At 44.4% G+C, this 17,446-nt stretch overlaps 1 protein-coding gene across 2 annotated transcripts in view; it reads right to left on the bottom strand.

Moving 5' to 3' along the window:
- wdfy4 (WDFY family member 4) overlaps positions 1 to 17,446 on the bottom strand; it is a 195,701-nt gene that overhangs the window by 106,979 nt on the left and 71,276 nt on the right. For both annotated transcript variants that reach the window (XM_029697915.1, XM_029697914.1), the window contains exons 33-38: positions 15,978 to 16,144; positions 15,603 to 15,728; positions 15,261 to 15,413; positions 15,017 to 15,154; positions 613 to 739; positions 265 to 416 (exon numbers count right to left, since the gene is read on the bottom strand). In XM_029697915.1, the coding sequence (XP_029553775.1) occupies positions 265 to 416; positions 613 to 739; positions 15,017 to 15,154; positions 15,261 to 15,413; positions 15,603 to 15,728; positions 15,978 to 16,144 (863 nt within the window). The remainder of the gene's footprint in view (positions 1 to 264; positions 417 to 612; positions 740 to 15,016; positions 15,155 to 15,260; positions 15,414 to 15,602; positions 15,729 to 15,977; positions 16,145 to 17,446) is intronic.

A 17,446-nucleotide genomic window follows, 5' to 3' on the forward strand; every position in this document is an offset into this window, starting at 1 on the left:
ATGATGTCCGACTTCGAAGTCGGACATCAGACTGCTAATTTGTTTAACACTTATCCAGGCGTTGTGAGATAGGGCAGGCGACTGCAACGTAGTCAGCCTGGAACGCTACCAGAATTGTTATGAATATAGCTGAATAGAGCTGACAAATCTTGACTTGGTAAATGAAGAACAATCATGTTTGTGTTTCACATTACAGTTTTATCTGAACATTCTTTAACATTACTTACACCCATGGCAGCACATAGCATTCAGAGTGTTTCTCACCACCACTATCTGGTCAGCTAGGAAGGTGAGCAGGTTCACTGGCTCAACCAGAAACATGCCGCTGTAGAGTTTCTCCAGAAACTTCTGACTGAAAAGCACCATGTTCTCCATCAGTGTGGCCATCTGCCCCTCAGGTCTCTGGGAGTTTGACTCTGATGACAGAGGGAGAAAGATCTGTTGAGTGACATGATACAATATTTTATTGTCCATTTGCATGGGAAATTATTTTGTGATTGTGTGCGTGTGTGTCTGTGTAGGTGCACGAGTGTGTGCGCATGTGTGAGGTGTGTCTGTGTGCCTGTGTGTATGTATGCTTTGTGGACATGTGTGAGTGCGTGTGTGCTCTACCCTGTGTGGTGAGGTGTGTGTTATGTCCATTCTCCTGGCTGGTCATGTGGATGATTTCCATGAAGAACTCAATCAATTCAGTCTGGAAGACCTGTCTCCGCTCCAACGATGCTCCTTCTGGGGAATACTGCAACACACGCACACACACACGCATGCACACACACACACACACACACACACACACACACACACACACACACACACACACACACACACACAGGGTTGAACATGTGCTCCTAAGATAGCAGCCATCCCTGTCTTCTCTCTATCTCCCCTGGTGTTTAGCTACAGGGACCACGTTTAGATGCATACCAATATCCCGTTATTATTCTGGATCCACAAGCATTCTGTTTTTGAGTTGACACATCCATTGCCTTCAGAAAGTATTCACACCGCTTGAATTTTTCAAAACAAAATTGTGTTACAGCCTCAATTTAAAATGGATTACATTTAGATTTTGTTTTGACTGGCCTACACACAATACCCCATATGTCAATTTTTACAAATTAATATAAAAAATGAAAAGCTGAAATATCTTGATTCAATAAGTATTCAACCCCTTTTTATGGCAAGCCTAAATAAGTTCAGGAGTCAAAAATAAAGCTTAACAAGTCATATAATAAGTTGTATGGACTCAACATCATTTTTTTATGACTACCTCATCTCTGTACCCCACACATACAATTATCTGTAAGCTGCCTCAGTGAATTTCAAACACAGGTTCAACCACAAAGACCAGGGAGGTTTTCCAATGCCCCGCAAAGAAGGGCATCTATTGGAAGATGGGTAAAAAAAAGCTGACATATCCTATTGAGCATGGTGAAATTATTACACTTTAGATGGTGTATCAATACACCGTCACTACAAAGATACAGGCGTCCTTCCTAACTCAGTTGCCGGAGAGCTCAGGGGTTTCAACCTTGAGGCTGTCACGACTTCCGCCAAAGTTGGTGCCTCTCCTTGTTCGGGCGGCGTTCAAGTTATTATTATTGCTCATCTCTGTGTCCTGCGCCTGACTCCTTCTTACCCACATCACCTAGACTCTGACAGAGGCCAACGGTGACTATAAAACAGTTACAGAGTTTAATGGCTCTGATAGAAGAACTGTGGATGGGTCAACAACATTGTTGTTACTCCACAATACTTACCTAAATGACAGATCGAAAAGAAGGAAGCCTGTACTGAATATGCATCCTGTTTACAATAAGGCACTAAAGTAAAACTGCAAAGCATGTGGCAAAGATAGAAACATTATGTCCTGAATACAAAGCACTATGTTTGGGGCAAATCCAACACAACACATCACTGAGTACCACTTCAAATTTTCAACCATGGTGGTGGCTGCATCATGTTATGGGTATGCTTGTCATTGGCAAGAACTAGGGAGTTTTTTAAATGTAATTTCCTAGAGTAAAACCTGATTCAGTCTGCTTTCCAACAGACACTGGGAGACAAATTCACCTTTGAGAAGGCCAATAACCTAAAACACAAGGCCAAAAATACATTGGAATGGCTTACCAAAATGACATTGAATGTTCCTGAGTGGCCTAGTTACAGTTTTAACTTAAATTGTCTTGAAAATCTATGGCAGACTTGAAAATGTCTATCTAGCAAAGATCAACAACCAACTTGACAGAGCTTGAAGAACTGAGGAAAGAATAATGTGCAAATATTGTACAATCCAGGTTGGGCTGACCCCATTTAATCGACTGGTAGCTAGGCTGTTGGTCGACAAATCTTCTTTTAGTCGAGCAGTCGTAAATATACAGTACCAGTCAAAAGTTTAGACACACCAACTCATTCAAGGATCTTTCTTTATTTTACTATTTTCTACATTGTAGAATAATAGTGAAGACATTAAAACTATAATAAGACATATATGGAATCCCAAAGCAACCAAAAAAGTGATACAAATATCAAAATACATTTTATATTCTATATTCTGCAAAGTAGCCACCCTTTGCCTTGATGACAGCTTTGCACACTTGGTATTCTCTCAACCAGCTTCACCTGGAATGCTTTTCCAACAATCTTGAAAGAGTTTCCACATATGCTGAGCAGTTGTTGGCTGCTTCTCCATCACACTGAAGTCCAACTCATCCCAAATCATCTCAATTGGGTTGAGGTCGGGTGATTGTGGAGGCCAGGTCATCTGAAGCATCTGACTCCATCACTCTCCTTCTTGGTCAAATAGCCCTTACATAGTCTGGAGGTGGGTTGGGTCATTGTCCTGTTGAAAAACAAATGACAGTCCAACTAAGCGCAAACCAGATGGTTTGCCGTATCACTGCAGAATGCTGTGGTAGCCATGCTGGTTAAGTGTGCCTTGAATTCTAAATAAATCAGTGACAGTGTCACCAGCAAAGCACCCCCAAACCATCACACCTCCTCCGCAATGCTTCACGGTGGGAACCACACATGCGGAGATCATCCGTTCACCTACTCTGTGTCTCACAAACTAACGGCAGTTGGAACCAAAAATCAAACATTTGGACTCATCAGACCAAAGGACAGATTTCCACCGCTCTAATGTCCATTGCTTGTGTTTCTTGGCCCAAGCAAGTCTCTTCTTCTCATTGGTGTCCTTTCGTAGTTTCTTTGCAGCAATTCAACCATGAAGGCCTGATTCACGCGGTCTCCTCTGAACAGTATATGTTGAGATGTGTCAGTTACTTGAACCCTGTGAAGCATTTATTTGGGCTGCAATTTCTGAGCCTGGAAACTCTAATGAACTTATCCTCTGCAGCAGAGGTAACTCTGGGTCTTCCTTTCCTGTGGCGGTCCTCATGAGAGTTTCATCACAGTGCTTGATGGTTTTTGCGACTGCACTTGAAGAAATATTAAAAGTTCTTGACATTTTCCGTATTGACTGACCTTTATGTCTAAAAGTAATGATGGACTGTTGTTTCTCTTTGCTTATTTGAGCTGCTCTTGCCATAATATGGACTATTTTACCAAATAGGGCTATCTTCTGGATACCAACCCTACCTTGTCACAACACAACTGATTGGCTCAAATGCATTAATATGGAAAGAAATTCCACAATAACTTTTAACAAGGCACACCTTTCAATTGAAATGCATTCACCTTTGAGAAGGCCAATAATAATTTTCTCAACCAGCTCATGAAGCTGGTTGAGAAAATGCCAAGAGTGTGCAAAGCTGTCATCAAGGCAAAGAGTAGCTACTTTGAATAAATATATTTAGATTTTTTGTAACACTTTTTTGGGTTACTATATGATTCCATATGTGTTATTTCATAGTTTTGATGTCTTCACCATTATTCTACAATGTAAAAAATTGTACAAATAAAGAAAAACCCTGGAATGAGTAGGCGTGTCCAAACTTTTGACTAGTACAGCATATATATTTTCTTATGGCAGATGAGACACCTGTCTGATTCACGCCTGTCCCAGTGAACTAATCCATTGCGGAGGCTGCGGGGATGGCACACCAGTGTCACCAGTAGTACATTTACCGTTAATTCCCATCATTTCTAATCTACAATGTTTGTTTGGTTAAGGTTATTTCTGTTAATGCATTCAATATATTATTATTAGTCTTTTACCATTGTCATTGTCGGAGTGGACAACGTTGTCTGAGGACTGCACAACCTAGGATACATTGTGAGGAACAAGTTTTGGTTTATTTCATTCCATTTACGATTCGTCAATTTATTCATTTTCTTTTGTTTGTAGCGCTCCTGTCAATGTTGAGTAAGGACACGGAATCACATCCTGATCTGTTTCACCTGTCTTTGTGCTTGTCTTCACTCCCTCCAGGTGTCGCCCATCTTCCCCATTATCCCCAGTGTATTTATAACTTTGTTCTCCGTTTGTCTGTTGCCAATTAGTTTTGTTTCGTGAAACCTACCAGCGTTTGTTCACCTGCTCCTGTCTGTTATTGCTCCTGTTTTCTAGTCCTTCCCGGTTTTGACCATCCTGCCTGCCTTAATCCTGAGCCTGCCTGTCGTTCTTACCTTGCCCCATCTCACTGGATTATTGACCCCTGCCTGCCCTGAGACTGCCTGCTGTTCTGGACCTGTTGCACCCTTTATGGATTACTGACCTCTGCCTGCCTTTGACAAATCAAATCAAATCAAATGTATTTATATAGCCCTTCGTACATCAGCTGAAATCTCAAAGTGCTGTACAGAAACCCAGCCTAAAACCCCAAACAGCAAGCAATGCAATACCTGCCTCTGTACTAGAAATAAAATGTTGTTTCTTCGACATTGTCTACATCTGGGTCATACCTGAAACCTGATAGTACGAACTGGCCATTACTGACCCAGCAGACTAAGACCAGGTCCACAACGCCCTCTCCTCCCAAGGAGCCATCATTGGAAGTCACGAGGAGTTGCTTCGTGGTCTTATGGAAGGGTTCCAAACCTTGGCTGAACGCCATGTCCGAGCGTTAAACACATTGCTGGAGAAATTCTGTGGGTTGTCTGTTAGGCAGCCTACCCCAGTGTCCTGAGAACCCCGCTTACCTCTTTAAGAGCACTACGCTGGAGATTCCAGAACCTGCCGGGCTTTTCTCTCCCAGTGCTCCCAGTGCTCCCGGGAGGGCACTCGCCTGGGCCACGGCGATGTGGAAGCAACAATCCGGCGTCTGCCTCAGTCTGGAGGAGTTCGTGGAGGAGGTTCGGAAGGTGTTTGATTCCCTGTTGTCCGGGAGAGAGGATGCTCGCAAGCTGCTCCAGCTACATCATGACTCCCATAGTGTGTCAGACTACGCAGTGTATTTCCACATGTTGGCAGCTGAGAGTGCTTGGAACCCGGAAGCGCTGTTCAACATGTTCCTACACGGATTATCGGAGGAAAAATGGATGAGCTTGCAGCCCGGGAACTACCAACGGATCTCGACTCGCTCATCGCCTTGACCATTCGGATCGATGGGTGACTACGGGAACGAAGGAATGAGAGGAGTTTCGATTCCACCTCACCTCCGAGGTATCCCAGAAGTCCCCGGCGGCTCCGCTGCCAAGAGAAACTTAGGCTACTCGAGTTCCCCCGAGAGCCTCCGAAGACTGCCGATTCACCTCTTCCCGAGCGCATGCAACGAGGGAGAGCTAGACTGTCTCCAGCTTAATGGCTATACAGGCTTCCCACTAAGAGCTTCCTCTATTGTGGGACTACTAGTCATTTTGTCTTCACCTGTCCACTAAAAGACCAGGCTCACCGGTAGGAGCGAGTACTCTGGTGGGCCAAATGGTGAACTTTTCCTCTCCCCTTACTGGCATCCCTTTTCATGCCATGTTGATGGTCCTAAGCTACAGGCAGTTAGATTTGGGTATGTCATTTTAGGTGAAAAATTAGAAAAATGGGGCGGATCCTTTTTAAAGGTATACTTCGGGATTTTGGCAATGAGATCCTTTATCTACTTCCCCAGAGTCAGATGAACTAGTAGACATTTTTATGCCTCTGTGTAAAATATGAAATAAGTTAGAGGTAGTTTCGCAAGCCAATGCTAACTAGCATTAGCAAAATGACTGGAAGTCAAATAAAATAAAATGTTATTCGTCAAATGCTCCATAAATAAAAGGTGTAGACTAACAGTGAAATGCTTTCTTACGGGCCCTTCCCAACAATGCAGATGTATTTTTTACAAATAATATAAAAATAATAACACAAGGAATAAATACAAAATGAGTAATGATAACTTGGCTATATGTACAGGGTGCCAGTACCGAGTTAATGTGGGGGTATGAGGCAATTGAGGTAGATATGTACATATACGTAGGGATAAATTACTATGCAACAGGATAGATAATAAACAGTAACAGCAGCGTATGTGATGAGTCAAAAGAGTGAGTGCAAATATGGTAAATGCAGATAGCCCGGGTAGCTATTGGTTAACTATTTAGCCGTCTTATGGCTTGGGGGTAGAATCTGTTCAGGGTCTGGTTGCTTCCAGACTTGGTGCATCGTGTGACGGCCCTGAATGTTTCTGAACCGTCTCAGTGCTTCTCCTTCCAATAGGGCGCTTCCCCTTTTAATTCCCAATTAAATAGCCAGCATCAGCTGCGCAAAAGTGGAGTTGTGATGGAAACATGAATGAGGATGTGTTCGACCCTCAGTTCTGAAGCTTCTCTCTTCCGTTTGTTGTGTTGCTGTAAAAGTGTGCTTTGTGTAGCCTAATAGAAAATCTACCCAGGATCGGATCCACTCTTTGCCTCCGTGGACTACACCTCCGTTGGTTTTCGTGGCCTTTCTCCGCTGGAGATCTGTCGGCGGATTGGCTTCTCTGACTGACCGACTGACTACAACCTTTTTTGTATACGGTATTTCATTTGTTTTGGGTGTGATGTATACCGTGATGATTTATGTAGTTAGTTGTAGTTGAGGACTTACTAAGATGTGATACGCTTTATAGTTGTGGTAGAATATTTGTTATTATGATGGTCCGATTGACACTGGATTTACACTACACTTTATGAACGGACAAACATTGCGTGACTAAGGTCACTTGAGTTCCCTGAACTTGTTTACCGGGCTGGACTCTTTTTAGGCCCGAGGTACAGGACATTTCTGGAGGAACTAGAGCTGTTTAAAGCTCATTATTGTTATAGTGTTGTGTGTGTGATCATTTATGTTGTTAATACAACCACGCAAAAGAATACAGTTGTTTTGCAGTTATTTCCATTGTTTTAAGGGTTCATGAAAAGTGTATTTCCATCCTGACATTTACATGAGTCCTTTGTATTGGTGTAGACTTGACGGACCAGATGGGACTCATTCCCTATCAAACTAAAAGGAGAACCTAATATTTTCTCTGGTAGGCACAACCTACCTGGCACCCCTATAAATTATAACCTCAAGTCAAAACTGTTACATAAAAAATGGCACCCCAGATGGGACCTCAACATTGAGAAATAACCAAAGCAAATCTTTTGTGTGGAATTAAAACAATGGATTCACCCCAAGAAAATGTGCTCATCCATATCATACCGGTCAATGGGAATACACAGGGCCAGTCTGACCATCGAGCCGACAATACAAATCATAATGTTAATGGAGTTGATTTGGGCCAGAGCCCTGGGAATCTGAAGGCTCGGTCTGGACCACAGGCCACAGGAGGTCTAACCAGCTACTCCCTTATTGACATGGATCTGTGTGGAAGTACTGAGCTAGCCCTCCCTCTGACGCCCAACCTTCCTCCATTGTCTGGTTTATCTCCAGAGGTTATAGTCTTACAACATGACATCCTTGATATTCGTCGGACTCAACAACATCTCCAAACTTTAATCCACCATATATTCAAATGTCTGAGTGAAGAGCAACAACAGAGTGCCATGGAATTCAGAAACTCACTGAGCACTCTAACCCACACGCTGACAGAGCTCAGTGAGAGTGGAAGATGGGATGTTACTGGTGCCATGGACAGGCAGTTTGACTACCAACAAACCCAACTCACTGCCACTCTCCAGTGGCGCCTGCAACATCATCACACAGAGGTCCTCAAGGACGTTAGTTCTGTTTTTTCTCCTCTGGTTAACACTGTAGACCACTTGCAGAAAGAGCTCTCTAATTGTGTTAAAATGTTGGATGACGTGTCTGTTGACATGGCCTCCATTAGGCACAACTCCTTGCACAGAGCTTCTCTGGTGTCCACTTCTGTTCAGACCACTGAGGGCCAAGCTGGAACCTCAGAACAGCTAAGACGAGGCCATGCTGCAGCCACCCCTTGCAGGATGCAATCCACCATGCATCCTGGTGTTCATTTTCATGGTCCGATAACTCCCTCACCCTCTACTTCCTCAATCCCTCCTAGCTCTTTTGTTCATGGTGATTTGATTAGATGTCATGTGGGGGCGATGCCCATTAAATTGCAATTTCCCACCTTTGGGAAAAAGGATGACAGTCCTGATCCGCTAATGTATCTGGAAAGATGTCGTGTCTTTCTTGCCCTCAATCCCCTGGCTGACGAAGAACTCCTTGCCACATTGAGGAATGTGTTGCATGGGACAGCTCGAGACTGGTGGGATGTGGCACGTCTCACCACTAACTCCTGGGCTGACTTTGAGGCCAAGTTTTCCTCTGCATTTCTGTCTGAGGACTACACAGATGAGCTGGCAGACAGAGTCAGGAATCAAGTGCAAAGAGAGAAAGAGAGTATCCGTGACTTTGCATGCGGTTACCACTCCCTGTGCAGAAGGTGGAAACCTGGCATTGAGGAGGAAGAGGTCATTAAATTAATCTTGAAGAACATCAACCCACTACTAGCCAGTCAACTCAGAGAAAGAGTCACCACTGTTGATGGACTGGTTCGCCTGGGACAGCAGTTTGAGAAGGACAGAGAATGCCAACAGCAATATGAACAGAGAAAGAAACAGACACCCAAACCGTTACCCAAGCCAGACCATCAACAACAGCCAGAGTATCCAGCCAAGACACCTCCCATGTTCTGTTGGAGATGTAGCCAAAAGGGACATTCTTCAGCCACATGTCCAAGACCATATCAAGTAAACCCTTCCAGAAACCACAAATCACAACAGGCCAACACACCTAACTCCCTTCGCATGAACGACCATCCTACTCTGGGTGCTTTGACCAGAGTTGAAACCCCAAGAGTCACTGCCTACGCCCCCCCATCGACATCCCCTTCCTTTCAGTTAATACCGCACCAACTGGTGGTACCCCTGTCCATAGGTCCATGGACAGGAAGAGCCATCCTGGACACCGGGTCATCCTACACACTGCTCAATGAGAAACTGTGGAAGGAGGTTAAAGGTCAACACTACAACTTGAAGCCGTGGACAGAAGGTCCACTCTATCTGGCTGATGGTGAGGCTAAACGACCACTTGGATGGAGTGAGGTAGAGTTCCGCCTGTGTAACCACTCCTATATGATTCCTTCTGTTATCCTACAAACCAAGAACCTTGCTTTTCCTGTCGTGTTGGGAATTGATTTCATGTACTTCAGTGGTGTCCAGATTGATATCGCACACAATTGCTACTGGTTTCCATACAATCCGAGCAAGAAGCATTTCTTCCAGTCAGAAGCTACAAAGTTACATGATTGGGGTCCAAATGTGGCAGTCTTCTCTGCCATTGCTCCAGTACCACTAACCCTTGATAATCCTTCGGATGATCTCCTTTTACAGGCTGTGAGAAGAGCTCAGCTGGAACAGCCAGAGGAGTTAAGGCTGTTGGAACAACTGCAGAATAACGCTGATGTATGTACTTCAAAGCTGGGACGTACCGGGCTTCTGAAGCACAAAATATTCCTTACACAGGAAATGCCGATCAAGCAGAAGCCATATCGTTTGTCCCCAGCAAAGCTAATCATCCAAAATGGACTCATTAATGATATGTTGACACAAAATATAATTGAACGTTCATCCTCTCCCTGGGCTGCTCCTGTTGTCCTCATCCCAAAAAAGACCGGTGGTCTTAGATTTTGTGTGGACTATAGGAAGACCAACAAGATTTCCCAGACTGATGCCTATCCTCTTCCCACCATCCAAGAGATCCTGGAGTCATTGTCTGGTGCGGTTGTGTTCACTACCCTTGACCTCAATAGTGGCTATTGGCAGGTTGAGATGGACCAGGAAAGCAAGGATAAGACGGCTTTTGTCTGTGCCGAGGGCTTGTTTTCCTTTAAGGTGATGCCTTTTGCATTAAAGAATGCACCTGCCACTTTCCAAAGACTGATGGAGATTGCGTTAGGTGAGCTCAAAGGGAAGATCTGTTTCGTCTACCTGGACGATATAATTATCTACTCCCAGACCAGAGAACAACACTTTCAAGATCTTCAAGCAGTGTTGGACAAGCTAAGGGAAGCTGGTCTGACATTGAACATGAAGAAGAGCAACTTCTGCCAAACCTCCCTGAAGTTCCTTGGCCATATTGTGTCTTTTGACGGCACTCATGTGGATCCCGAAAAGACCAAGGCGGTACAAGATTTCCCTGTCCCAACCACACTCAAGGCCCTTCAACGGTTCCTTGGGATGGCTGGATGGTACCATCGGTTTGTGTTGAACTTCTCCCAGGTGGCAGAACCCCTCAACGCATTGAAGCGAAAAGGTGCGAAATTCCGATGGACGGCAGAGTGCCAGACCTCTTTTGAAACCCTGAAACGACACCTCGTCACACCTCCCATTTTGGGTCATCCCAACTTTGATTGCCCTTTTGTTGTTTACACTGATGCAAGTGATGTTGGACTTGGTGCTGTCCTAGTCCAACAGACTGGACTTGGCACTGAAGAAGTGCTAGCGTTCGCCAGTCGAACATTGAATGGAGCAGAACGGAACTACTCCACAACCGAGCAAGAGTGCCTTGCAGTTGTCTGGGCTTTGGAAAAGTGGAGGTACTACCTGGAGGGAAGACACTTCACTGTGGTCACTGACCATTCCTCCCTTGTGTGGGTGTTCAAGACCAACAAACCAAGCACCAGACTTATCAGATGGGCTCTACGGTTGCAAGAGTTCACCTTTGCAGTAGAATACAGGAAAGGAAAATACAACACTGTTCCAGATGCCTTATCCAGAGCTCCTGCTGGTGGTAATGGTGGCCCTCATCTTACATGTGCTACTGTCCTGTCAAGCAGGCAAGACTCACCCAAAACTGACTTTCCCATCTCTGATGAGGCCATTTGGAAAGCCCAACAGGATGATCCAGAAGTACAGGCTTTGTACCAGACTATTCTGGAAGATGGAGAAAAGATGGTCAATCCTACCACCAAGCTGACCATCATTGAAGACAAAGTCTACCGCGTTGTACAACTACCTCACAGAACACTATACCAAATGTACATACCTGAAACTCTACGCCTTCAACTGCTGCAACATTTCCATGAATACCCATTAGTTGGTCATTTGGGCAGGTTCAAAACCTACAAGCGGTTGCAAGCATTACTGTACTGGCCACATCTGAGCATGGATGTGAAGTCACACATCCGAAACTGTCAGGTTTGTCAAATGTACAAACCAGAAGGTAGAAAGCCTGCCGGCAAGTGGCAGAAAACTGTGGTTACCCGACCTTGGGAAATATTAGGAGTGGATTTGATGGGTCCATTTCCTAGAAGCTCCAATCAGAATGTGTACATGCTTGTTTTTGTTGATTACTATTCCAAGTGGGTGGAGCTCTTTGCCCTGCGTCAGGCCACAGCAAGGACAGTCTCTAACATCCTTACGAAAGAGATCCTGACTCGCTGGGTAGTGCCTGATTACATCCTGTCTGATCGAGGTTCCCAATTCGTCTCTGATCTCTTTGAGGAGACCTGTCAAAGATGGAACCTGAGACAGAAGTTGACCACGGCCTATCACCCACAGACCAACCTCACTGAGAGAGTTAATCGAACCTTGAAAACAATGGTTGCTTCCTATGTAGGGACCCAGCACAAACACTGGGACAAGCACCTTCACGATTTTCGATTTGCCCTGAATTCTGCTGTGCAAGAGTCCACTGGAGTCACACCTGCAGAGCTGAACCTGAGTCGTCCCCTCCGAGGACCCTTGGAGATGGTGCTACAGCCCCAGCAGGTTACTCCAGACGCTGCTTGCTATGACCAGGTAGTCCATCTCCACAACTTGAGAGCTCTTGTCTCAAAGAACATGATCCAGGCTCGACTCAAGCAGAAGCGAAATTATGATAAGAAGAGACGAGACATGCAGTTCCAGCTTCGTGATCGGGTGTGGCTTCGCTCTCATCCTTATTCAAAAGCTGAACAATTCTTCTCGGCCAAGCTCGCTCCTAAATGGCAAGGACCATATAGGATTGTGGAGCAGAGTGGCCCTTTGAACTATCGAGTGGTGAAAGAGGACACAGGTGAAGATATGCGCGTTGTCCATGTCTCACGCCTTAAGGCCTGTTACCCCTCGGCTGAGGAATTTGAGGAGATTGAGCGCCGCAAGGTCCTGGAGATCTTTGAAGAGGAAAGTGAGGAGACTTTTCTCGGATTCCCAGACCCAGAAGTCTCACGCCTTAAGGCCTGTGACCCCTTGGCTGAGGAGCGTGAGCACCAAAAAGTAATTAATATTTTTGTAGAGGAAAGTGATGAGGAGACCTTTCTCGGTTTCCCCGACCAAGATGTGCCTTCCAGGGCAATGGTCGGCTTTTTCCAGGGGAGGGGGTGTGTGACGGCCCTGAATGTTTCTGAACCGTCTCAGTGCTTCTCCTTCAAATAGGGCGCTATCCCTTTAATTCTTAATTAATTAGTGCTTCTCCTTCCAATAGGGAGCTTCCCCTTTTAATTCCCAATTAAATAGCCAGCATCAGCTGCGCAAAAGTGGAGTTGTGATGGAAACATGAATGAGGATGTGTTCCGCTGTGTTCCGTTTCGACCTCATGTCAACCGCTGTTTAAAATCAATTTGTATGCCATTTTTCTCGTAAAAAAGAAATAATATTCCGACCGGGAATCTGCAATTAGGTAAACAGACGAAAGAAAATAAAGCATGAGGTCGACTCGGGCACGCGCCTAAGCCCATTGTCCTCTGATCGGCCACTTGTCAAAAGCGATAATGTGTTTCAGCCTGGGGCTGCCTCGATATCGTTCAGTTTTTTCCCAGGCTCTGAGAGCCTATGGGAGCCGTAGGAAGGGTCACGTTACAGCAAAGATCCTCAGTCTTCAATAAACAGAGGCAAGAAGAACAACAACTTGTCAGACAGGCCACTTCCTGCATGGAATCTTCTCAGGTTTTTGCCTGCCATATGAGTTCTGTTATACTCACAGACACCATTCAAACAGTTTTAGAAACTTTAGGGTGTTTTCTATCCAAAGCCAATAATTATATGCATATTCTAGTTACTGGGCAGGAGCTGTAACCAGATTAAATCGGGTACGTTTTTTATCCGGCCGTGTAAATACTGCCCCCTAGCCCTAACAGGTTTTAAGTCGGAAGATTGTAACTCATTAACCTCTTACATCTAGATGTTCCGCTAGCGGAACACCGCTCCAATATCCAATGATAGGGCATGGCGCGAATTACAAAGTCCTCAAAAATCCCAAAACTTCAATTTTTCAAACATATGACTATTTTACACCATTTTAAAGCCAAGACTCTCCTTTAAGAAGTATGTTTTTCATGTGTTTGTATGCGGGGCGCTGTCCTCAGATAATCGCATGGTGTGCTTTCGCCATAAAGCCTTTTTGAAATCTGACACAGCGGCTGGATTAACAAGAAGTAAAGCTTTAATTTGATGTGTTTACACTTGTGATTTTATGAAAGTTAAATATTTATAATACTGTAGTTTGAATTTCGCGCTCTGCAATTTCACCGGATGTTGGGACGCTACCGTCCCACCTGCCCATAAGAGGTTTTAAGCTGCTTACATGTCCTAATAATTATAAAGGTTGCTAAGAAAACCAGGTGTTTTAATCAGTGTATGCTTACTTGGATTTTGACCTTATGCTGATTTAAGATAAGCAGAGTAAAGTGTTTACATGACTATTGCCATACTTGGCCTACTGCCATAATCTGTTAAATATTGAATTATTAGTGTGCATGCTAAGGTACTCAATGAATACTCTCCCTCTGTCTTATAACTGGGCCAAGAGCGGCACCTCCTGGATAAAACAGGGGAATACAGTCGTTTATTAACCTGTCTGGGCTAGGGGGCAGTATTTTCACGGCCGGATGAAAAACGTACCCAATTTAAACAGGTTACTACTCTGGCCCAGAAACCAGAATATGCATATTATTAGTAGATTTGGATGGAAAACACTCTGAAGTTTCTAAAACTGTTTGAATTGTGTCTGTGAGTATAACAGAACTCATATGGCAGGCAAACACCTGAGAAGATTCCATGCAGGAAGTGCCCTGTCTGACAATTCGTTGTCCTTCTGTTGATTCTCTATCGAAGCTACAGTTTCTGTGGGGTGACGTTGCACTTCCTAAGGCTTCCATTGGCTGTCTAAAGCCTTCAGAAAGTGGTTTGAGCATTCTCCTGTCACTGGGCAGAGTATAGGAGCTCATTCACTGAGTGGTCTGCCTGGCAACAAAGTGATTGGATATGCACGGTCACGCGAGCACGCCGTTCCTTCTTTTTCTTCTTGAATGAATATGCTATTGTCTGGTTAGAATATTATCGCAATTTTAAGTTAAAAATACCATAAAGATTGATTTTAAACAGCGTTTGACATGCTTCTCAGTACGGTAATGGAACATTTTGACTTTTCGTCTCTCATTCCGCGCTCGCGTGTTATGCCTTTGGATAAGTGATCTGAACGCACGAACAAAACGGAGGTATTTCTACATAAATGTGGATTATTTTGAATAAATTTTCCGCCCTGATATTTCACTGGCTGTGTCCCACAGGTGGGACGCTAGCGTCACACGTAGCCCATAGAAGTTTACCTCACCTGTGTGTGTGTGTGTGTGTGTGTGTGTGTGTGTGTGTGTGTGTGTGTGTGTGTGTGTGTGTGTGTGTGTGTGTGTGTGTGTGTGTGTGTGTATACCTCCAGTAGCAGCAGTAGGGGGTGTATGTGTTCTTTGGCAGGCACGTTGAGCAGGCTGTCCATTAAGAGGATACGGATGAAGTCACACACCTGCTTCCTGGTTGGCTGACACACCCACTTAGGCACCTCCTCTTCACTCTGAGGAGACGAGAGCAAGAATATTACTATTTATCAAAACCCCCATCATAGGTCTGATGCCACTACAGAAGAAAGATGAAGTAGAGGAGGAGAAAGACACACACACCTCAGGGGGAAACACAGTGCTGGCAAGTGTGTGTAGAAACTCTGGAGACGTCCATAGTGGGTCTCGGGAGCGGTGATTGTGTACCAGACAGAGGAACTGCATCACACTGCCGGGAAACTGCAACTCCCAAGATGCATCAGCGGCAGATGACCGCTATACATGGAGAGCGACAACAAACAGGACAGTATTTAGATTGAGGAAGGGTGTATAGTAAGTTCAAACTGATGCCATTAATAGTAACCATTTACAATGTTAAGTGCTTTGAGACTACATTAGCGCAATTGTCTCAGAGTGAGAATGTAAAATCATTTCTGTGTTATGTTTTGAACCCAGTTGTCTCACCTGTGTGATGATGGCCTTGACCAGCTCCAGTAGCATCGCTGCAGACTTTGAACACAGCTGTAGGGGAGCAGAGTTTGTGTACGCTGTGCTGTCAATCACTGCCTGCAGAACTTCATCCAGATCCAGCTACAGAGGAGACCACAGAGGACATACACGTTTAAAGTCCAACACAGGAATCATCTCATGGATGCCAAAATAGATTTAGCTTTGTTTGATTTACTTTACAGTTAATCATGAGAATTGAATTGTGCAAAATAACCGGAGTGGTAGGAGCCCTATTAAAATGCTCCTAATATCTTGCCATTTCACTTCAATGTAACTTAAGTCACTTTACTGTACTTTAACTACTTTATATCCAGGTTAGTGTCATGTTACCTGTCCGGCAGGTGTTTCTCCTCCTCTCTTCCCCAGCAGTAGAGAGGCCAGCGCTCCGTACACCTGAGGCAGGTGAGCCTGGTGGACCAGAAGCCTTTGCAGCACGTCAAAGCCTGCGCAGGTGACACTCTGACACTCATAGGACCACTCATAAGCTCTCAGGTTGTCTAAAAACAAATACCATACAATACATTAAAGGAAAGAATACATCACCGGTGCCAGACTACGGTGGGTATTTAAGGTGTTTTACAATACATTCGGTTGGAGGGTAGTACACAAAACAACAATCTATTGATTAGAGAGTAAGTCTACACAGTCGACACGATGAGAGTATAAACTTCTTTGCATATCTACTCATGTAATGTAAACATTTAGAAAACGGGTTGTTTGGATCCTGGATGCTGATTGGTTGATAGCAGGGAGCTATAGCACCACAATACCCGCATTCCACAGGTAATGCCTGTTAACATCCATTCTCCCACAGGCGTGACTGACAGCTTCTCTGAGCAAGGCAAATTCAGTTATCAGGATCATTATAAAGGATATAAACAAAGAAATGGCGATAAAGAAATTATGGTAAAAGAAACAAATGTGCACACAGTTTGCAGTCATTTCAGCTGCTTGATGTTTTGTGTGTTAGCTTGCCTTTAGCCTAGCTATCCTCCATAACTATATTGTTGACTTGACAATCAGCTGGTTGTTGCCTATTTATACATTATTCATCAAATCATTAAGTTCTTGTTGCCTAGTTATATACTGAATAAAAATATAAATGCAACATTCAACAATTTCAACGATTTTACTGAGTAACAGTTCATATAAGAAAACAGTCAATGTTCATATAAGAAAACAGTCAATTTAATTCAATTCATTAGTCCCAAGTCTATGGATTTCACATGACTGGGCAGGAGCGCAGCCATGGGTGGGCCCACCTACTTGGGAGCCAGGCCCACCCCACCCACTGGGGAGCCAGGACCTGCCAATTAGAATGAGTTTTTCCGCACAAAAGGGCTTTATTACAGACAGAAATACTCCTCAGTTCATCAGGTGTCTAGTAGGTCTCAGATGATCCTGCAGGTGAAGAAGCCAGATGTGAAGGTCCTGGGCTGGCGTGGTTACATGTGGTCTGCGGTTGTGAGGCCATTCTGGACATACTGACAAGTACTCTAAAACGAAGTTGGAGGCTGCTTATGGTCGAGAAATGTACTTTGAATTCTCTCGCAACAGCTCTGGTGGAAATTCTCTGATGGACATCATGCCAATTGCACACTCCCTCAAAACTTCAGACATCTGTGGCATTGTGTTGTGTAGGAAATAAATGTACATTTTAGAGTGGCCTTTTACTGTCCCCAACACATGTAGACAAATTTGAAAAAACATTTTTGAGAGAAATAAGCGTTTTGTCCGTATGGAAGTATTTGGGGATCTTTAATTTCAGCTCATGAAACATGGGACCAACACTTTACATG

Source organism: Salmo trutta, chromosome 18 (genome assembly GCF_901001165.1).
Source record: "Salmo trutta chromosome 18, fSalTru1.1, whole genome shotgun sequence".
NCBI classification, from domain to species: Eukaryota; Metazoa; Chordata; class Actinopteri; order Salmoniformes; family Salmonidae; genus Salmo; species Salmo trutta.